This window comes from Cebus imitator, unplaced genomic scaffold, assembly GCF_001604975.1.
Source record: "Cebus imitator isolate Cc_AM_T3 unplaced genomic scaffold, Cebus_imitator-1.0 Scaffold7, whole genome shotgun sequence".
NCBI lineage: Eukaryota > Metazoa > Chordata > Mammalia > Primates > Cebidae > Cebus > Cebus imitator.
In genome coordinates, this window is record NW_016107322.1 from 12809743 (window position 1) to 12833224 (window position 23482).

At 34.0% G+C, this 23482-nt stretch overlaps 1 protein-coding gene and 1 pseudogene across 1 annotated transcript in view; one reads left to right on the forward strand and one right to left on the reverse strand.

Annotated features, from left to right (window-relative positions):
* Nucleotides 1-1822: 1822 nt before the first annotated feature.
* Nucleotides 1823-23482, reverse strand: part of GBE1 (1,4-alpha-glucan branching enzyme 1) — a 265023-nt gene continuing 243363 nt past the window's right edge. The window contains exons 15-16 of the mRNA XM_017540010.2: nt 11107-11224; nt 1823-2577 (exon numbers count right to left, since the gene is read on the reverse strand). Of these exons, the coding sequence (XP_017395499.1) occupies nt 2521-2577; nt 11107-11224 (175 nt within the window). The 3' untranslated portion in view covers nt 1823-2520. The remainder of the gene's footprint in view (nt 2578-11106; nt 11225-23482) is intronic.
* LOC119472970 lies at nt 21069-21170 on the forward strand (annotated as a pseudogene).

A 23482-nucleotide genomic window follows, 5' to 3' on the forward strand; every position in this document is an offset into this window, starting at 1 on the left:
TAGGTTAGAGATGAACACGTCGGCTAAGAACAGGGCAAAGTGAGAAACATTAAATTTATAGAAAAGAGAATATGAGAAAAATTGACTCTCAGAGTTCAAGTGTTATAAAGTGAGAAACATTCTAAAAGAAATGTTTACAATTCAATTTTTGGCCATTATGAGCTATGGTATTTTCTGAGTAGGCTATTTATTAAACTATTACTGTATGCATCACTAGCATTAGGTGTAAATCCTATTATGAATAATAGAGCAACTACTAGAACTGCTTTGCTAATATTAGAAAATGATAGCAAGAAATCTGTACTCATGTTTTCTAGAACATAAAAAAAACAGCAAAAATATTTTTAAAAAGTCAACAAAGACAGGTCACTATCATTTCTGATGTTGGTAATAAACATGTCAGAGAAAAAACACTGTAAGGTACAAGAGTAAAATTTTGCAACTCTGTTTTGATTATTGAAAACATTTAACCAATAAAAAACTTCCTCCAAGATGATATAACAATGAGAATGTTACTGATACATAAATGAAAAGTCCTACAGTAAAAAATACCAGACTATTAGAATGTTTTATAAGGGTCATCTATGCTGTGATAGAACCCAACTGCTTTCCATTTTGCACTCTTAATATTTTATTTATTTGTACGGGTTTTTGTTAATCCTATGTGGCAACATGCACTTATTGCTTTTCTGTGTGCGGGAGAAGGGCACTCGAGAGGAGCAATTAACTTACATTACATTGTTAAATTCTAACTTTAGACTGTGAAATCTAAAGAACCTATTAGCAAAATCAATCAATATAATAAAAATATGGCATATAATCAGTCTGGTCTTCCTCACTTTGCCACAGGGGTCAAAATGAAAAGTAAATGGGTTCCAGGTGTTAAATAATTTATTGTAATTTCAAAACTATTCCTAATAGAAAAACAGTATATCTCTTCATACATAACAAATGCAAAAATAAGGAACTATAAACTAGAACATGACATATCATGCTTCATGGCTTTATGTTGTGTTTTTATCAATAACAGTCACAGTACACAGAACATGGCAGTGCAAAGATTTTAATAATGTCCATGCTACGGGAAAACCATTACAGATGACTTTCAATTTTCCCCAGCATGTATCATTATCAATTGGCACTGCTGATCCTGCCAAGAAATCAAAATACTATTCTGTTTAAAAGTTAAAGTAACAGCTTTCACACTTAGATGCTCAAGGCTTTATTTAAAAACAGTTTAAAGATGATGGTTAATATACAGTATAGGTTTGGCTATAAAAATGTTTCTGTTGCTTATGTCTCCTACTGAGTTTTTAATGAAATAACTTAAAAGCATTTCTAATTAATCACAAATAACCAGGCTAAAAACAAACAAAAAAAACCCCCAAGCAATCAGTATTAATATTAGGGAAAATTAGATCTTTAAAAAAAAGTAACGGATACTTTATGTCCCATAAGTGAATTATAATCTCTCAGTTATGAATCAATGATCTTGGACCTGTGTCCTGATATTTAATTGACCAAGGGACAAATTCATGAAGAAGTATTCTACTGAGTGAGATACTTAATTTAGCTTCTAAAAATGTTTAGGTTTACAGCTAAGGAGTAGCCTAGATATCAAAATTGGTTAGTATAATTTCAAGCTATAAAATTGTACCTAAAGAAAAAAAAAATCTCCATGCTTCCCAGTCCATCATGTAGGAAGCATGAAGAAGAATGTATATGGTAAAGGTATTAGAAATGAGGTAAGTCATAGTAATATTCATTTAAAATCAAGCCCTATGATAATATAGCAAAATAAATATTAGCAAAGGCAATTTTACAAAAGCTTTTTATTGACTGAAATGAAAGACATTTTCTGAAATGCTACAATTACCATTTGGGGGTTTCAGAAAGATTGAGGTATTGGGATTTAACTAGATACTAAGTGGACAAGAGATCACAAAATAAAACTTATAGAAAATGAGACAAGGATGAGTTAGTAGGTAATGGCTTTAAATTATCTTTGATATAATTCTTTATTTCATATCTCTACTGTATATTAATTATAGTATTTCTAGATACAATTTGAAAAAAAAAAGCAACAATCTTGGGACCTCATAATTTAGACCAAAAGATATCAGAACAAATACAGCCACCAAATATCCATCTTAAATACTGTATACATTTAACAGAAATAATCATACATGACAAATGATTCAAATTTGAATTTAAAAGAATCAAATAATTAGCCAGGAAAGCAAAATTTTAACATATTATATATAACTCTTCCATTTGTTAATCCTAGCTTCTATGATGGCTTGAAAATATGGTCTAGGATTCCTAATATTTTCAACATATTCTGCTATCTACTTCTTAAAAGTTTGCTGTATTTGCATATACCAATATTGAATTTTAGACACCTGACGGTTTGGCTAGACAACTGTATTCTGAAAAGTATACATGTTATAAGCTGTGTGACAGTGATAACAAGAAAACAAAACACAAATCTGCATCTGGTGGAGCTGAAATCAGGCCTCTTCAATTCGGCGGATCCACATTCTGAAGGATGAGGGCCACTCTGCTTGGAATGTACACCTACGTCAAAACAGTTATGTCAGTGCAGCTGAAGAAAGTACCAAACAGGCTGTCATTATGTCAAAGAAACATAGGCATGACGTAGTCTCACATTTGTCTAAAGTTACAATTATCTTTACAATTTTCCCAGCTCTTAGAAGGCTCAATTTCCCAGTTCCAACAGTTCTGGCAGCAACATGACTACCATAAAGCAACCACCACTAGAGGGCTCCATACGACGTAATGAAAACCAGTGCTCCTCACATAAGAAGGATATAAATGGCCCTGTTTTGCCATGTTGAGGCTCTATCAGGTGGTGAAGGAAGGCTGCCCTACGGTTTACAATGTTACTACTTCACTTAGATGAAGACAAGCAATACACAAACCACTGGTTTTGCATCAAGACGCTTTTATTTGAAATCTTGTCTTTTTTTTCCTTTCAAGAAGAAAAACTGAAATATAAGGAATCCTAACTCTATTTTAGGCCGCTTTCCAATTTAAACCAATGAGTAAGCTTGCCATTGCACTCAAACTAGGATTCAGATTCTCTCCACGGCCTGCACAGCAGGCCTGACCTGCTCCTCCCTGCCTACATCTGGTATCCCGGCTCAGTTCCTTGCTTGCATCTTCACACACTATACTCCAGCCTCAGGAGGCTTTCAGTTTCCTGGACACATCAAACACTCCCCTTTTGTTGGATCTTTGCCTATGATGTGACTTCTGCTGTAAACACTCTTTGCCTTTCTGGTTCCTTATGCCTTGGAGAAATCCCAGTTATATGGAGAGGCTTTCCTTGACAACACTAGATACGGTAGGTTCTCCATTTCCAACTATGGCAGCTCTTCTGAACACTTAACACAATTGGTGAATGATTTTTCAAGTTTACCATCTACTTCCCTCATTAGACTATGAGCTTTACAAAAGCAGAAGTTATACATTTTATTTCTAACTCTCAATTGGTGCTATTGGACAAGGTAGATGTTCATGATGACTGAATTTTAAAAATCAACAATGAACAAAGAAATAATAGTGGATCAACGGGTGCATATTTAACAAAGTATTCTCTAATATACCTGAAAAATTTTTTATAAAATTGAAAAGTGATTTGAACTGCTTCAAGCTTACTTATATGCTAGTTCAAACAATATTAACAAAGCAAACAGTAAAAATAATATTATTGGTGGTTGTCATTGTGACAATCTCTCTTCATTTCTGACTTTGCTGACATTTTACTATTTTCAGTTACTTTATCTCTAAATGAAAGCTTGCCTGATGGGGAAAAAAAAAAAAAAAAGGCTTGCAGAGGTTAGAACCACAGTGAAGGTGCAAAGCAAACATGACTTTAGGAAAAAAGTTAAAATAAAAGATAAAATGGTCGATTTTCACAGAATGAGGCTTGTATGTCCAATGGATCTCAACTCTGCAAAGGAACACAATGTTTTCTCTTAAGGTTTCACAATAAAGAACTGATATTACTCTTAAAAAAAAATCAGACATATCAATACAGTTGGTTGGTTTTGAACATCAAAAAAGTTAAAGCAGTTTTAAAATGGTGGCATTTAAAGGAATTTATATTCTGGATTTAATGGCTAGAGAACAGTTTCTCTAATCCTCAATTAAAAGTAATAGTGATTTAGGGAATGAATATCATCTGAAAAAGATTAACAAATGCCAACAGTCACTGTGTAGCTCAATGTTTCATGGTCTGTTTTGCAGCCCAATATTTCCAAAAAGATAAATATTACATCCGTGTAGTCACTAAGTGTGAGAAAACCACGTATTTCAGTGCTACAAACTATTTCCCTATAGTTTACACATTGTATTTATATCTTATAACTATCACGCCACATCAGAATTTCACTGCTAATACAATCCTTTCTATGCAATGTTTTCTTTTTGAGATACATAAGATGTTATGAGACTGATTCAATAAAAGGAAGCTGGAGTTATCCACAAATAAAGCAGGACTATTACCAAAGATCCAGACTGATCCAGTCCAAAGGAGGGCACATTTCCATAATCAAACTACAGACAAAATGAACACAAACCAAAGCAAAGAAAGAGAAATAAACCAACAGTCTGACTCAATCCATCCCATCAAAACAGGTACAAATTGAGACAGTGACCTACCCTTCTAAAGGAGTTTCCCATGTACGGGGGTCTGGTCTACACATTTCATTTTGGAGATCACAGTAACTGAATTTAACTAATCAGTGGGACAGAAGGTTACAATTTGAGTGGTTCTGAATTGTTCTGCCATGAGTAATCTAAAACTGAAAACCATCTAAATATTTCAGTAGAACCAGAAACTGGACAAAAGAATTTCGGTTCCCTCTACATTGAAAACATTTCTTTGATAGAGTACTCTCCTACAATGCAAGTAAAAATACTCTAATTTAAAGTCCAAGCCTCCTGAGAAAGTTGCAGTGAAACACATTAGTCAGGCCTGGGATAAATAATGATAGGTCCCTGTAAGTGTGTGTTATAGTGATATAGCTCAGATTTGGATCCTATGCTTTCATTCATAACCTCATTATTTTGTTAAAGAAATATAATAATTACATAATGATAATTTAGAAAGAATCTTACTCTTTGATGTTTTGGCATTTGAGCTTCTCTAAATTTAAGGATTTTTTTTAACACGATAAACAAAGTTCCAGGTTTGTAATATATGCAGTGCAATATATTTCCATTTTGGTATTTAATGGTTAAAAATACTTCAAGAATACTCACTAACTGATGCTGGTCCTTTTATGTAAGGAGATTTATAATGACACTTTGGTCATTTACTTAGAGACCTCTTAATGCAATATGCTAAAAAACAAAACAACAAAAAAAATAAAACCTGTGGTTCACATTGTATAATATCATTAATAGGAATATTTTATAATTATATACATATATTTCACTGCAGTGTTAATAACCAGAATGTGTTTTATTTTGCTCCAGAGCTCTTGTGGTACAGGCAACATGGAAGAATTTCCCTGAGCAAGTGATTTTTCTTAACTATGGCTACTTACGGAATTTTGAGTTTTCTTCTGAGTATGCAAATCAATTTTCTTAGTGGTTAGGAAATTACTACTAATTATACAAAAGAACTTAAGATAATCAGAGCTAACCCTTATGATGAGACAATTACAGACATGAACAATTTGGGGTTCCTAAAATTTAGTCTAAGTGTTGGCTCTGTAATTCTCATTTTATCATTTTAATTCAGAAAATAGTTTTGATTCATATGGCAAGAGAAAAGAAACATGAACATATTTAAGTAGATTTAAACACAATTATTTTAGTATATTTAAATATAAAAAGCATACTGATGTAACTATATATAGAAGCCACTTATTATGCATGTTACAGATAATATGCATGCTGATAAACATATCTCTATACCCATTTATTAGCCTCTAAGCCCTAAACATTTTATACCTAGAATCACATTAAGAACACGTGACACTGAGCCTCTAATCCCAGCACTTAGGGAAGCCCAGGAGGACAGATCACCTGAGGTCAGGAGTTCAAGACCAGTCTGGCCAACATGGTGAAACTTTGTCTCTACTAAAAATACAAAAATTAGCCAGGCATGATGGCAGGAACCTGTAATTCCAGCTATTTGGGAGGTTGAAGCAGGAGAATGGCTTGGGCCTGGGAGGCGGAGGTTGCAGTGAGCTGAGATTGCATCACTGCACTCCCGTCTGGGCGACTGAGTGAGACTCTGTCTCAAAAGAAAAAAAAGAAAAAGAAAAAGAACATGAAACAATGTAGTATACAGCCATGAGTTTCATTTTTTTCTAGCTATATGAATAGTCAGCTCTTCACAAAGAATCAAAATAGCACAGTACAATCCAATTCATTTATTAAGAGAGTCAAATGCATGCTAATCTACTCAGTTATTTTGATGACTTTAATGAGTTAATTATTACACTAACCATGAGTGTGGCTAAAAAAATAACTGTTCACATAATGGTCTATTTTATGTCATTCAGGCAAAATGTTATTTTCCTCTAGGGCTAATAACTGAGTTGCAAAATTTAATTACACATTTTTGAAAACAGGGTGTCAAACATTTTAAAAAAAGAACATTTTAAAATTAAAAAAATATTTAATTCTTTAAAGGGTATTTAAAAAATTATCTTAGAAGTTGTTAAGTTTAGAAATAGCACATACACATATAATTCTGGTACAATGAAAACATGCAGTGGGCTGGGCATGGTGCTTCATGCCTGTAATCCCAGCACTTTAGGAGGCCGAGGCAGGTAGATCACCTGAGGTCACAAGTTCCAGACCAGCCTGGCCAACGTGATGAAACGTTGTCTCTACTAAAAATACAAAAATTAGCTGGGCGTGGTGGTATGTGGCTGTAATCCCAGCTATTCAGGAGGCTGAGGCAGGAGAATTGCTTGGGAAGATTTCGCCACTGCACTCCAGCCTGGGCTCTGTCTCACAAAAAACAAACAAAGCATCATTCAATGAAAAAGTCTTCAGATTCTTTCATAGTTTACATACACACATTTTTTTCATAATAAAATTACAGTTTTTTGAAAAATAAAGGTGATATAAAATAATTTTAGTTTTCACATGTATGCTTTAGTTCATAAAATAATTTTCTAAGAAAAAATGCATTGTATTCTTTTATTCTAATTCTCATTATTTTGCACTGGGGTTAGGAGAAAATTGATGCTAGTATTCCTGTATAGAAATGCATATCAGCTCATCTAATTTATAAACATTAAAAAAGTGAACTAAAAATTCAGATTTTCTTTTTTCCGAAAAACAGTATTTTCATAATTTTGAATAGAGCAAAAGAGATTTTCCAACTGTTAAGCTGTATTACAACTTACAACTGAGGGGCAATAAAATGATACATCTATACCAAATCCTACATTTAAATCAATCTACTTTTGAACCTCCAAATTTAGAATGAGAGTAAACAGATTACTTCTTATTGATAAGAAGCCTAATTGCCAAAATAATTAGTGCTAAACCTGTTGCTTTATTCTCATTTTCATCATCATCATTCAGTTACTATAAAGAAATCTAATTCATTTAAGACTCAATAATCTCTTTTCTCCCATTTGTGTCATGGAATTTTATTTTATGAATCAGAAAAGAGAAAGGAAGTCCCTTGCTTCCAGCACACTGATTAACATACAGGTTAACATGCTAAGTTCCTGTATCAGGAATCAAAATATAGAGAAATGATTATGCTAAAATGGAGTTTCCAATAACTGCCAGTAAAGCAGACTGGTGGAGCTCTGCCCTATTGCTTTTCGACATCTGTGACATACTCTGACCTTAGCAAATAGGTTTCAATAGGTGGCATACATGCAGTTATCCCCTGGCTTCACAGTTTCAATGGAGGGAGCACGCAGAGACAACCGAGGGAGCTAGAGCAGTACCTGCTGATGCTGCAGCATGTATGGCTATTTTAAGATTCCTTCGAGCTGTTTGTTGCTATCTTTGAAAACAGATTTGACACTTATTCAGCAGATCCTTTGGATTATTAAATTTGCAAATTAAGCTTTAGCAAATGCTGTGTACTAGTTATGATAGGAAAAAATATTAAGGAAGAAGGAAAAGTTATATCTTGTTCTTCCTTCTTCCTTTTAGTCTGTGAGCATGGGAAGCGTGAGTGATCTCACTAGAAGTGGTATAAGACCTACAGGACTAGGCTGGGCATGGTGGCTTATGCCTATAATCCCAACACTTTGGGAGGCTGAGGCAGGCGGATCACCTGAGGCCAGAAATTTGAGACCAGCCTGATCAATATGGTGACACCCTGTCTCTAATAAAAATACAAAAATTTGCTGGGCGTGCTGGCTGGTGCCTGTAATCCCAGCTACTTGGGAGGCTATTCAGAAAATAGTTTTGATTTATATGGCAAGTAGTTTTGATTCATATGGAAGGCTGAGGCAAAGAATTGCTTGAACCTGGGAGGTGGAGGTTCCAGTGAGCCAAGATTGCACCACTGCACTCCAGCCTGGGCGACAGAGCAAGGCTCTGTCTCAAAACAAAATAAACAAAACAAAACAAAACAAAAAGACCTACAGGATTTACGGTCATGTTTAAGGAACTCCACCAGATCCCAGCACATATGAGTCAGTTTAATGAGGAGTTTTCTTATAATGAAGCATTGTTAGAATAGGTACATTTGTTAAAGTGGTTTTTTTGCCCCCCTCTGGCCCTTTGCTGAATAACTTGGGTAAGAAGGAAACCTGTTTTCCTAGATTTTCTGTATTTTACTGATCTGGGTGGGATCCCTTAATCTGACATTAAAACCAGTGATCATATCATCTGGAGCCTAAAGGTGTATTTAAATGAGTAATTCCTGAAGCACCCGTAGTCATCAGAAACAGGATGTGGCTGCTGGGAAGAGAGGGCTAGCCCTTATCTCATGGACTGCGTTGGATTAGAATTCTCCTACAGCAGTGTTAAGCTCTTTTCTATTTCTCATGTCCTTGCAGTGCTGTCCTCCTCTACGTATTTATTATCGACGCTTACGAGATATTCTTTATTCTACCTGATAATTTAAAAATGCATTTTTCACATTGGTGAGATCAATGCAATTAGTGCTTGAAAAGTAATCTCCTGATGTTGCCGAAACTGGTAAGTTGGCTTGTTTTAATAATGCCAGCATATCTTTACTTTCACAAAATTGAAAGGATGCCAAGGTATTTTTTGCCCACCTCCAAAGAGTCTGAGTTGTCGCCTAAGATTATAATTTCCCCAAAGTTGGGAGAAGGTATTCTTAATTGTTTGTCCTTAAAACACTTAGTATTTTGACATGTTGAAACTACTAAACAATAATTGCCTAGCCATGACAATAACAACTTTAAAACACAAGTGAAATAGCATTTTACAGTTTCTATAAAGCTTGGCCATGTTTATGAGTTTATGCGTCCTAAGAATCTCTTGCCGTAGGTAAGATAATAGGAATAATCCTCATTTTACAGGTGGGGAAAGTGCAGTGCAAAAAAGTTAAATTACTCAATTTCTCAGTGAGTAAATGGCAGACGAGGGGCAGGATGCCACTCTGCCATGCTGTTTTGTGATCTTTTCACAATACCATCAGGCTCTCCTTAGCAGGAGCCTGTTGGGATATGTGGACATTTAGAAAAGCTGACTGGGTAAGAGTTTTTCCAACTCTTTCCAGTCTAGTTAAATTGGTGAAAGTTCAGTTTTACTGCAGTCAGTTGCTCCTTCCCCACGACTCCCCTTTGTGAGCTCCATCATCTTTCCTAACCCCTAAGGGCCTCTAACTCTTTTGATTATTTCAGGACTTTATGGTAATTTTCTTACTCACTTTCAAAACTATTTTTATCAATCTTATTTTACAAGTCAAAATTGAATGTTCTCACTGACTACAGTAATAATTCCTTGAAGAATGTGATACTACCCTTGAGCCTTCTCTCTTAAAAACATATATCATTCTCCAAATATATCTAAAGCTGTATCAATGTCATCATCAACACACACCCATATGCACACACATACATTTAGGGCAACACCTAATTCTCATAGGTCTTTTCACTGCACTTTCCTCACAGCCCATAATCCAACAACTCAATCTTTGTAATCCCTGCTCTTTTCAGTTATTTTATGCTGTGACCTTTGGCCTACCACCTTTATGTATAATATGGCTGCTTACTAAGCTCATTGCTGGCATCACTCTAAGGGGTGAGAAAACAACAGAAAAATGGAAGACCTAGGGGTGCCATTCTCATGCCTGACTTTATACCTAAACTTTTGAAAAGTGAGAGAATTTAATGAAATAAGAGCTTTAACAGCTATGGTAAAGTTATATATTTGTTAGATACCTCCTGGAATTAGGAATGGTAGATGTGGTTTTGAGCCTACTATATGGCCATAAATTAAATAAACAATTTCCCTGAATCTAGAGACTTACTAAATTCTACATATTTAAAATAATTTTAATCTAGTAGTTTAAAGTAACATTCTATCATTCTATTTGTGTCAACATCACAATGTAAAAATTAGTTATATCATATAATGCTTCCTTCAGTAATATAAGAAATCCAGAGAATTTTATAACTAGAATGAATTCAGTCTTCAATTTACTACATGAAAGAAAGATACATTTTTCCTTGACTCCTTTAAGGTGTTTTAAATTAAACTTCATTTGCTAGTCAATAATGTAGAAATATGCTTAATATAAAATGTTAGGGAGAAAACAAGAACAGAAGGAAAGTGAAAATTCTTGCATAAAGAATAGAAATATTCATAATTGAAAGAAAAATAAAAAAACTGCCTTCTGCTCATTTCTTGAGAAATAGTTTTGAATCCTATTAATATTTAATTTTTGCCAATTGTCCCCTAAATATCCTTTACTGTTGGATTTTCCAAAACCCAATTTAGTCCAGTACCACATATTACATCTGGCCAAGTATAGTCCCCTCTCCCTAACTCCTTTCCTTCATGCTTTTATTCCATGTTGCTTATTTGAAGAGTTGTTTATTTGAACAAGAACACTACTAAAAGAATAAAAGGTTAAATTAAAATGGCAGGAAATATGTTAAGAAACTTACTTACCAAAAGAGAACAGGGACGCCCATTATGTTCAAAAGCCTCAGAAAAAAAGTCAGTGCTGTGGTCCAGTCTCTGATGCCCTCCATACTCTGCGGCATCTGAATCTAGCACAATTTTGAATGTATAGCTCTTAAGGAGTTAACAACAGTCGAGGAGTTGAATGAGACATTGTAAAATATTTGCTGAGAGAGAAATTTAAAAGTGAGTATTTGAGCAGTATTAAATCGTAATTTCTGCTGAGAACTCAATTCTTCTTTCAGAAATTCTTTGTTCAGAAATTCTCATGTTTGAAAGGGGTTTCATAGGCTACCTACTGCACACACCCATGAGATTCCTGTTATACTTCCTTCACGACTCATCAAGCGATCACCAGCCTGGGACGAAACATACCTAATCTACCTTTCTCTTCAAGCAACCTATTCCACTTGTTATAAATTCTTCCCCATACTGAATAGAAATTTTGCTCCTTGGGATTATATTATTTCTACCTAGACAAGTCACGTTCAAAATGTAGTCAACTTTTAAATATTTACTAATAGTTATACTGTCTCCGTGTGTCTGCTACATATATTACTAAATACATACAGTCAGCCTTCCATATCTGTGGATTTTGCATCGTGAGTTCAACCAACTTCAGATAAAAAAAAAATTCAAAAAAGAAAATGGATCATTGCATCTGAACTGAACATCTGATTTTCCACAAGTTGTTAAATAATATTACCATATTTACAGCAACATTAATAAAAGCTATCATTATGTTCAAACTTATTAGGCTCAAAATGTCTAGAAATGGTACTTGATACAAAAATCCACAATTAAATATGCATTGGTATCTGAGAAATCTCAAGTTTCTTCCAGCCTAAGTAGAAACACAGATAGTTTAAGTGTTTTTTGTTTTGATTTTCTGGTAAATAAATCATTAATCTCATAAATGTTAGTATATTTTCATTACTGCAAAAATTATGATATTAATAGAACCTGTGAGCAATGAACAATGAGCCAGCATTTTCAACCCTTGAAAATTTTTGTCTAAGTCAGAGATGAAGATGGACATGCTACAGGAAATTTTGCTATCAGGGTTGCCTCCATTTTAGTCAATCCAGGTCAGGCTTTTCTAATTCAAATTGAAACTGATAATCAGAATATTACTGTGCTGAGAAAGAGAGAAAGACTGAGATTCAAATGATGAATACTAGGCAGAGGGACATTTAAAGTCACTCAGCATAGCAGAAAATGACTTAAGCCTACCAAAATATTTAGTGCTGAAATATGGATAATGAAAATAAATAATCAAAGACATGGCAAATAATGAAACATTGTGGAATATAAAAACTATTGAAATAGAAGTTTAGATTTTGTTCTTCATTCCAGTTCACTAAATACTTGGAAAAAATCTTCCAAAAACGAAAACAGTAGAGTTTAGAAAATAATGTTCTAGAGTGCTTTAAAAAACAACTGAATTAAAATATCAATTAATGAATTATTGGTTAACAACATAGGCTTTTGATAGCAGTGGCTAAATAAGATAAGCATATCATCAAAAGCAATGGTCCCCAGCCTAGGCATTAAGAATCACTGACTGGTAGCTATATTATATTTTAAGTTCTCACTGAGTGAGTATATTATAAGGGGCTGGGAATCTATATATGCATTAGGCATTGTCTAAAGACTAAATTATGTTATTATGCACATTTGACACTATATTTCAAAGAATATACATGTTTTTTATTATTAAAATGAAGATTATATTGTTCCCTTCTTTGTGTCCATGTGTATGCAATGTTTAGTGCACACTTATAATTGAGAACATGAGGCATTACATTTTCTATTCCTGGGTTGATTTAACAGACATCAGGGCCTACTTGAGGGCAGAAGTTGGGAAGAGGGTGCGGATGGAAAAATTACCCATCAGGTACTATGCTTATTACCTGGGTGACAAAATAATCTGTGCACCAAACCCCCAAAACAGCTAATTTACTCAGTAACAAGCCTGCACATGTACCCCCGAACCTAAAAGTTAAAAGAAGAAAAGAAACCATTAGGCCTAAACACTTTATATACCTTTTACACAATAATGATCAGTTATGGGAATGTGGTAAGACATAAGAGCTTGTGCTGGGGACAGTGAATTGTGGGAAAACAATTAGGAAATATATGGAGGAGAGTGATGGAAGACAGGGGTTGTTTTAGTAGGTTTGTTTGTACAGGTCTATTTCAGTGTGGCTTCCCAATCTCTAGTGATAAGAATGTCTCCTATTACTGGCACAGGAAAGCCACTTTTCTCATGGGCAATTTTATGATTTGCTTTTAGGTGGAAAGTAGGAGATCAAAGAGCATCTGTTGTTTCTCAAACAGCTTCAACTCAAAATAATCAACAAGCCAAAGTGGCATATTTTGGGGTAGCATGTTCTGAACCCCATCCTAACCAAATTCAACTTTTCAATAATACTAGAGATGACTACTTCCTCCTATGAACACTTTCATTTTAGTCACCTGAACTATAATTTTTTAAAATGTTACAGGAAAATTATTTAAGGTTCCAAAACTAAAAATAAGAATTTACTCATCTACTTTGCGCATTTTTTTTTTTCCTTTTTGAGGCAGGGGCTGGCTGTCATCCCGGCTGCAGTGTAGAGGCACGATCTTGGCTTGCTGAAACCTCTGCCAGTGAGCCAAGGCTCAAGCAATTCATCCCACCTCAGCCTCCCAAGTAGTTGAGGCCACAGGCACGTGCCACCACACTGGTTTTTGTATTTTTTTGAAGAGATGGGTTTTACCATGTTGCCCAGGCTGGTCTCAATCGAACTTGTGAGCCAAAGCGATCTGCCCACTTTGGCCTCTTAAGCTGCTGGGATTATAGACATGAGCTACCGTGCCTGGCATGCTTTTTAAAATTTTTTCTTAATAAAGGAAAATGTTCACAACAAAACTGTTTTTCTGATACAGAATGAAATAATATTTAACCATTATTTTCAATGTTACAGTAAAATAAAAATTATGTATCCATCATTTTACATGCTTTTCCTGTAATAAAGTACAGACTGAGCTTCACACACCAAAAAATGCAATTTTAAAGTCACAAAAGTTTTGGCCTATACTTTTTCAAAGGAAAGTAGAAGAAACATTATTATTTAAGGATTCATTTCTCTTTGACACTGAAAGAGATCATCATATTGAAAATGTTAGAATCTACTTACTTTATATAGTTGGTAGACATAAAGGAAAAGCTTATAAAAGCCATAGAGAAAGTTGCCAAACATTGGTTATACATGCTTCTCTGACCTATAATTTAATGAAAAAATTTTTCTATATCCAATTGTGCAATCACCCAGTTCTGTGTCTATATCACTTAGGGAAAACAATAGCTTCCTTTAGAAAATGTGGCTTCTAAAATCCAGAAATTTCAAGAAATGTAAACACTAGGTAAAAGGTAATGAGTATGAAAAAGCTTTACAATTGTGATTTGCTACCATATATCACTCAAGTATCAGAAAACTCCATGTTTTATGAATACTGCTTACGATTAGAACAAACCTTTGTAAAGAGGTTGTTTGAGCAACTGATTTGTTTTGCATGTTCTCTCACTCGAGTACTGCCTCACTCTCTCTCACGTGCATGCACATACACAGAGATATACAATACATACATACATGATATGGGACCTACACAGCACCACAATTCCTATATCATCCTTTTTCTATGAAAAATTATCTCTGAAAGTATGACTCAAAGCCACTTTATACTTGTTTTAAACTACCTTTGTTATATGTTTTCCAATACATAGCACATAGACTAAATTTAGCAGGACACCTTAAAAGTTAATCTGTTATCTGTAGCTACCTCCCTACACCTAACAGAAGACCTTCTCATAATTGGTTCCCAATAAAACTTTGAAACTGATATTCAGGATGACAACGCTGACCAAGAAAAGCCAAATTAAATTTTTTTAAATAATTGACATAAGTATAATAAATTATCTTTACTCCCCCATTCATTTATTATGTACATATAATGTACAAGATATTGTGCAAGAAACAAAAATAACTAAGATATGGTCTTCTTTTACATGTGACTTACAGCCTGTAAAGGGAGATTAGGCATGCATATGAACACGCATAAGTAGACTAAAAAGCAATATGCAATGAGAGGGACAGTCAAGGAGGAAAAACATAATTGACAAGCCATATATAAAGACTTTTGAAGGCTGGGCTGGGTCTTAAAACTTACTTTGTTACTTAAGTGTGATAGTGTTTAAAATTCTTGAGATTGGGTATGGCAATCGAGATAATTAACCCAGAGGTTGCAGGGAGTATAAAACAGACAGTGGAAAGACCAAGTAAGGAAAACCAGTCAGGATTCTAAAAACAGTCCAGGGATAATTAACTATGGCTAATTGCTGACAGTGGGAAAGAAGATAAATAGACTGAGATTTAGAAGTATAAGTGACAGTACTCTAAAGTAAGGAAACTGAGGCAAAGTTAGGGAAACAGAAGTGGAAGGGAGAACAGTTGTGCCCAAGATTAAGTGGCAGAGCTGGGAGGTACACACAAATCAAATGTAGATCTAATGACCCGATTCTCTACAGGTAACACCAATTTTATGCCAAGAATAAGGCAGTGTTATACAGTTTCTTGTTTATTTCTCAGGTTGAAATTCTTTATATTGTTATGTTTGAGACTTTGTAGTTCACAAAAGAAAGAGGTTTATTTTGGCTCATGGTTCTGTAAGCCATACATACAGGAAGCATGATGCTGGGATCTGCTTTTGGTGAGAGCCCTAAGAAGCTTACAATCATGGCAGAAGGAGAAGAGGTCCAGGAATGTAATATTGAAAGAAAGGGAGCAAGAGAGAGCAAGGAGGAGGTATGAAGCTCCTTTAAACAACCGGCTCTCATGTGAGTGAGAACTCACTTGTTACCATGGGGAAGGCACCAGTCATTCATGAAGAATCTTCTTTTATGTCCCAAACACCTCCACCGGGACCCACCTTCAACACTGGAATCACACTTCAACATGAGATCTCGAGGGGACAAATATCCAAAACATCCAAAAATATTCCAAGAATCAAGAGGCCAGAATGAATATGACAATAGAATAATGAAAATAGGAAAATCAGATAAAATGATATCCATCTAAATTACTGACACAATTAGATTTATGAGTTTGCCATTCTTAACAGTCATGTTGATGTTTAAATATATGAGATTTGCTATACTTGTTCTGGTCCATTTCTTATTCATTTGATCCATCTGATCTTTTTGTTAGCAAATACAAAATATTAGAACATAAAATTTACCTTGTTCAATTGGAAAAAAATAGTAGGGAGAGAATGACAATTTTTTTATAGTTTTTTAAGAGAGATCAAATAGGTCCCTACCAATTTGGAGAGCATTTTAAAATATTATGACTTCTTATTTTAAATTGAAGAGCTTCCTAAGTATTTGATATATCTATCAACAAGTTTAAGTAGATAAGAAGTTTTCAGCATTATTTTATAATCTACATCCTTAAATTTGAACCAAGGAAGAGCCAATGTTCTGAAGGAGGCCTGCACTAATAAGATTAAAGAACAGTGAAGGCATGAAGACTCTTAAATTCAATGGCTCTTCAAATACTTCAAAAACCGCTGTGTTTGCTCAGCCACTTGATAAAGTGTCTGTTCAAAGTATAAGGATTTTGATGTAAGAAGTACTATCATTTATATCGCTCTGCGCTAAACTCACTTCACTCCCACTGATGAAGCTAAGGAAATTTATTGTAAGGTACAACCCTTGAGGTTTCACGTTGAATGACAAAAAGAAGGGTTCTCCAGTGACTAGATGACTATAATGATGGCAGAGCAGGTAAGTTATCATATATCTTCAGATCTAAGACATCACCCATTTCAAGATGAATTATTTTATATATTTCTAATAAAGAGAAAAAAATCACTGCCACATCAATATTGTAAGATATATTCCAACTGAAGACAGGCTAAAATGTGAAAAAATGTACATTTTTGGAATATGAATTTAGTATGTTATTTTATATCTAATTATTTAATCAATCCATTCATATTACCATGATTAAAATAACTCCCTGGAGCTGTTACCCCAGGAAAGAGAATTTATACTGAAGGCAGAAAATATTAGGTATAAAATTCTAAGGAATATTTTAATTAATGTAAATGTGAACAAATGTCTAGCAGAGTAAGAACAGTGGCTGAAAAGCAAGGAGAGTTTTATGATTTTAGTAGTCTGAAGAGATCTATACAGCACAGGGTTTGCCACAATGTTCTAACATAATCCTTCCCTTTTATGTTATATGGATTGAATTTTATTTATTGCCAGTTATAATCCACAAAACCTAAGGTTATAGCTATATAGCATTTCAAATAGATCTGTCCCTTTATTTTATAAACATAGCTAAATGATGCCTACTTTATTGTCCTGAATCACAGAAAAGGCCGTAAACTACAACTTTCAGCTGCTCTCTCTGATCTCTTTCCAAATGCAGGAGTAGCAAAGACTGATGATATATTGCTATATATTTAATGAATGTGCAGGTCTGTTAGTGTGTGGTGCAGGGATGTTGTAGGAGTGTGTGTGTGTGTATGTATGTGTGTATATGTGTATCTGATTTAGATAATTCTATCTTTTCTTCTGTGATCTAGAATACACATTAACCTTAAACAGTCATCATTGAAACTAAGGGTTCTGCTAGCTAGCCATTTCTAGAAGATTGAAACTGGACCCCTCCATTATACTATATACAAAAATTAACTCAAAATGGATTAAAGGCTTAAATGTAAAGCCAAAACTATAGAAACCCTATAAGACAACCTAGGCAATACAATTCAGGACATAAGCAAGGGCAAAGATTACATGATGAAAATATCAAAAGCAAAAATTGACAAATGACATCTAATTAAATTAGGGAGCTTCTTCACAGAAAAATAAACTGGCAACAGAATAAACAGACTACCTACAGAATGGGGAAAAATTTTTGCAAACTATACATCTGACAAAGTCCTAATATTCAGCTATAAGGAACTTAAACAAATTTACCAGGAAAAAAACAAACATACCCATAAAAAAATAGGCAAAGGACATGAACAGACACCTTTCAAAAGAAGATATACATGCAGCCAACAATCATATGAATAAAGCTCAATATCACTGATCACTAGAGAAGCACAAATCAAAGCCACAAAGAGATATCCTCTCATACCATGTAGAAGGACTATTGCTAAAAAGTAAAAAAAAAATAACAGATGCTGGCAAGATTGTGGAGAAGAAGGAATACTTATACACCATTGGTGGGGATGTAAACTAGTTTGGCCATTGTGGAAGACACTGTAGTGATTCCTCAAAGACCTAAAGACAGAAATACAATTTGATCTAGCAATCACATTACTAGATACATACCCAAAGGAAAATAAACCATTCTGTTATAAAGACACATGCATGTGCATGTTCACTGCAGCACTATTCACAATAGAAAAAGCAGATAATAAACCTAAATTTCCACCAATGACAGACTAGATCAAGAAAATGTGGTACACATATACCATGGAATACTATGCAACCATTAAAAAGAACGAGATCATGTCCTTTGCAGGGACATGAATGGATTTAGAGGCCATTATCCTTAGCAAACTAACAGAGAAACAGAAAACCAAATACTGCATATTCTCATGTAAGTGGAGCTAAATAATGAGAAGACATGGACACATAAAGAGGAATAACACAGACTGGGATCTTCCAGAAGGTGCAGGGTGGGAGGAGGGAGAGGATCAAGAAAAATAACTAATAGGTACTAGGTTTAATACCTTGGTGATAAAATAGAGAGAAAATCTGTACAATAAACCTCCACGACACAAGTTTACCTGTGTAACAGACCTGCACTTATACCCCTGAACTTAAGACAGAATTAAAAAAAAAAAAGTCCTGATATCTTAATCATTTTTCAAAACTATTTATGGCCATGTGACATTTATGATTACATTACTTTCAATGGAAGACATCCAGTTAGTTTTTTTTTTTTTTATCTCTCTGACTTTAAAGAATGCCCCAACATTATAAAACTTCTAAAATAAAATTTAAAGAAAGTAATGTGGAATTAAGCAAATTTTAAAATATAACAAATGCCAAATGCAACTTCTCTCTATATATATATAGATGTGTGTGTGTGTGTGTGTGTGTGTATTTTCTTACTAGTTTACCTTAAAATTTTAGTGACCTTGTAAAAAGCAAGATCTTCATACATAAGATAAATATGCATTCAAATTTGTGAACACCGTCTTCATTAAAAGATTAAATGACAACCATACATTTTAAGTAAGTACAAAACAGAAGTGTACTTCTGTTATAGTCTAGGATGTGCTCATTTCATCAACAAAAGGTTTCTGGTTTTAGAACAGAAAATAAACTCCAATCCCTGCAAATATGCTTCTTCGGCCACACATTTTTAGAAACTGTACAATGCAAAATAGCAATAAAACAAGCTCAAAGGATGAGGAGTTGAAATGTCATTATCTACCAGGTTAATTAATGGATTACTATGATTTTTGAAATGTATTTTCATGCAAATTATTAGTTTATTTTTAGGCATGCTTAATGACACACATCAGTAAATAGCAAATCAAATGGTAATACAAAATATTGAGTACCACATATTTCTCTATGCAAATAGGACAATTATTCTAAATACTTTACAGAATACTTCTGACTAACCTACTTAGAAACTTTTCTGTATCCTAGAAGATTATATAACTTAAACTAAAAAATGTCACTGTTTCTCAATAACTTGAGAAGGAAGAAAAATAGAAAAGTGTGCTCATACTTCTGACTAACCTCTCCCTAAAACTGTTGCTCTCTGTCTGTGCCATTAGGATTATCCAAAGAACTTGTAAATTCAATTATTTGATGAAGCGATGGCAATTATTTAGAACTGAAAAAGAAAAACAAAAAATAACAGATTTTTGTTCACCTTGTAACCACATCTTTTATTATGAAAATGAGTTTATACCAGAAGACTCAATACTTTTTAAAAAAACATTGTGCTTTTAAACTCAAAATAATTTTGATTCAGGCTATAGAGAAACAACTTCCCCCAAACAAACTTACCCTAGGAACAGCCTTCGATGGAGTCAAGCGTATATATCTAAATAAAAAGATAATTGGAAGCTGGGAAGTCTCCAAAAAACAAAGAAAATCATAAGCAATAAGAAAGCATTATCTGAGCCATTTCAGGCAGACAGACAGGGATAGGAGATAGCATCCTAAAATACTAAAATGTGGTGGGTACGTTCATGAGCTTTAGGGTCTAATAACTGCATTCTAATTCCAGTCCACCCAACTGCTAACTGTGTGTCTCTGAGCAAGTTACTTACTTCCTGGAGACTCAGTCTGTCATTGGTAAATGGAGGTAACACGTCAGAGGATGGGTGTAGAGATTAGCTGAAGCAATCTACTATTGACTGCTTAACACCATATCTGGTACTGGGGAAGTGCTCAAATTATGAGCTGCTTGGGCTATTATTACTATAGACCTTGGTTCACTTAAACGGCTGTCTCAGGAGATGAAAACTCCAAAAGTGGGTCTATTAATTCTTTATTTTACTTTTTACACTTGACTTGGCCTCTTCTTCCTTTATGATTTTTATTTCTATTCCTCTTTCCCTGTGTCTTTGTTCTCACTAGAATTTGCTATTTTAAAAATTTTACATTAAAGTTTAATCATACAGTGCATAGAACTCTTTGAGGACTAGAGTCTTCTTTTAAATTTTAGGGTTTCTTTTATTATTATTATTTTTAAGAAAGTACTTCTGACGTTTATGAGAAATACTGAGAGAGTTTTTGGTGAGGCCTACCCTGACAATCCTACCTGAAAATTAAACACCTCCACACACCCTCCTGTACCTGCCCTGATTTTTTTACCATAGTATTATCGGCTTTTAACATATTATAAATTTAATTATTATATTTCACTTCTCAGCCTTTTGGCTAAGATCAAGTGTAGTATTTGTTCTTACCTGCTTAATTTCTGTCTCTCATTATGAAATTACAAGCTCTACAAGAAATTTCTTTTCTGTTTCTCTGCCACATAGGACCTAGGTTAGTACTTGGCATTTGGTGAGTGTATCTTTTCATTATTTTCCTATTGCAGTCTCTTCCTTGGGTTTTAGTTTTTAATCTATGCATGTTTTTGCTAAACTTTAAGAAACAATTTCATACTACTTTGGCCATCAAAGACCAAGCTTGATTTTTTTTTCCCTTTGTTTCATAGAGTTAGAATGTAAGATCTGTATAAATATAACTTCTATCACAATTCCATTTCATTATCTATAAAGTTTAACTCAGACAATTTAAAATATTTCATATTCCTTGTAAATTTATAACAGAATATTTGTAATAGAAAAATATCTTTCATTTTGGATAATTTAGAATAAACAAATGCATGTTAGTTTGAAGCAATTAATTCTCTAGTTAACTACTCCGACTGGTATGAGCCTTGAAGATAAACATATTATGTAATTCTTAGTTGACATGGATACATGATTCCAGGTTTATTCAAGTCAGCACAAACTCAAAGACTTTCCATATCAACATTACTGGTTAACTTTCTCTATAAAAATGACTGAACTTAAACACAGAACATCAAAGGGGCTTGTCAAAAGCATATATCTAATATTTTGGCAGGGCCAGAATAGGCTCTTATGTATGACAGTTTCTAACACTCTACCCTCATCTTCCAGATAAAGACTGCGAAGTGCATAAACAGTAATATATTTAAAATTTGGAAATCTGAATATTTTAGCTGTGGTAGTAGAAACATCATTTTTCTTTATGTCAAGTCTTAACTTATTTGGAGTAACATATAGTTAATGTATAGTCCTCTTTCTCTTTTAAGACTGGATAGAAAAATCATAGTACAGGTTTCACTCAGTGCTTTAGAAAGCTGGAAGAACAGGGGCTGAACTAGTGTTCCATGAAAAATTGTAAAGCAAAGCTTGCAGGTGTGCATATCTGCATCATCACTTCAGTCTTTCCTGAGCACTTCTGGGCACATAGCCCATAACTCCATCATATTAATTATTGTGAGGAGAAAGTTTCGAAGTAAACATTTCCCCATATGCATTTTAAAAATTGGGTGCAGTTTATACTGCTTGGGTGATGGGTACACTGAAATCTCAATCATCACTAAAGAACTTATTCATGTAACCAAACCCTACCTTTTCCCCAAAAACCTATTGAAATAAAAAATAATTAAAAAATAAAAAATAAGCAAAGGGAATTTTAAATACATATGCATGGGAGTATTTTAGTCAAAGGTACAAACTTTCTATCATAAGATATAATGTACAATATGGTGACTATAGTTAATAATAATGTGTTATATACTTGAAATTTGCTGAGAGTTGACAGTAAGCATTCTCACACACACACACACACAAGAAAATGGTCACTATATGAGGTGAGGAATATGTCAATTAGCTTAATTGTAGTAACCATCAGACAATGCATATGTATATTAAAACATCACACTGTACTTTAAATATATACAATTTTTATTTATCAGTTATGCTTTAATAACAAAAATAAACAATGGGGAAAGGACTTCCTATTTAATAAATGGTGCTGGGGTAACTGACCTGTCATATGCAGAAGATTGATAGTAGACTTCCACCTTTCACCATATACAAAAAATAACTCAAAATGGATTAAAATGTATGAGCTCAAACTATAAAAACCCTAGAAGAAAACCTAGGAAATACCCTTCTTGACATCAGTCTTTGCAAACAATTTATGGCTAACTCATCAAAAGTAATTGCAACAAAAACAAAATTGACAAGAGGGACTTATACTAAACAGCTTCTGCACAGCAAGAGAAACTATCAACAAAGTAAACACACAACCTACAGAATGGGAGAAAATATTTCCAAATTGTGAATCTGACAAATGTTTAATACCCAGAGTCTTATGGAATCTATATGGAACTTACACTCAACAAGCAAAAACCAAATAACCCCATTAAAAAATGGGCAAAAGATATGACCAGACACTTCTCACAAGAACACATGCATTTACCAAACACATGAAAAAAAAAATGCCCAACAACACTAATTATTAGAGAAATGCAAGTCAAAACCACAATGAGATATTGTTTTACACTAGACATAATGGCTATTACTAAAAAGTCAAAAAAACAACAGATGCTGGCAAGCCTTCAGAGAAAAGGGAATGCTTCTATACTGTTGGTGTGAAGTAAATTAGTTCAGCCCTGTGTAAAGCAGTTTAGAAATGTCTCAAAGAACTTAAAACAGAACTACCATTCAACCCGGCAATCCCACTACCAGCTATATACCCAAAGGAAAATAAATTGTCCTAGCAAAAAAA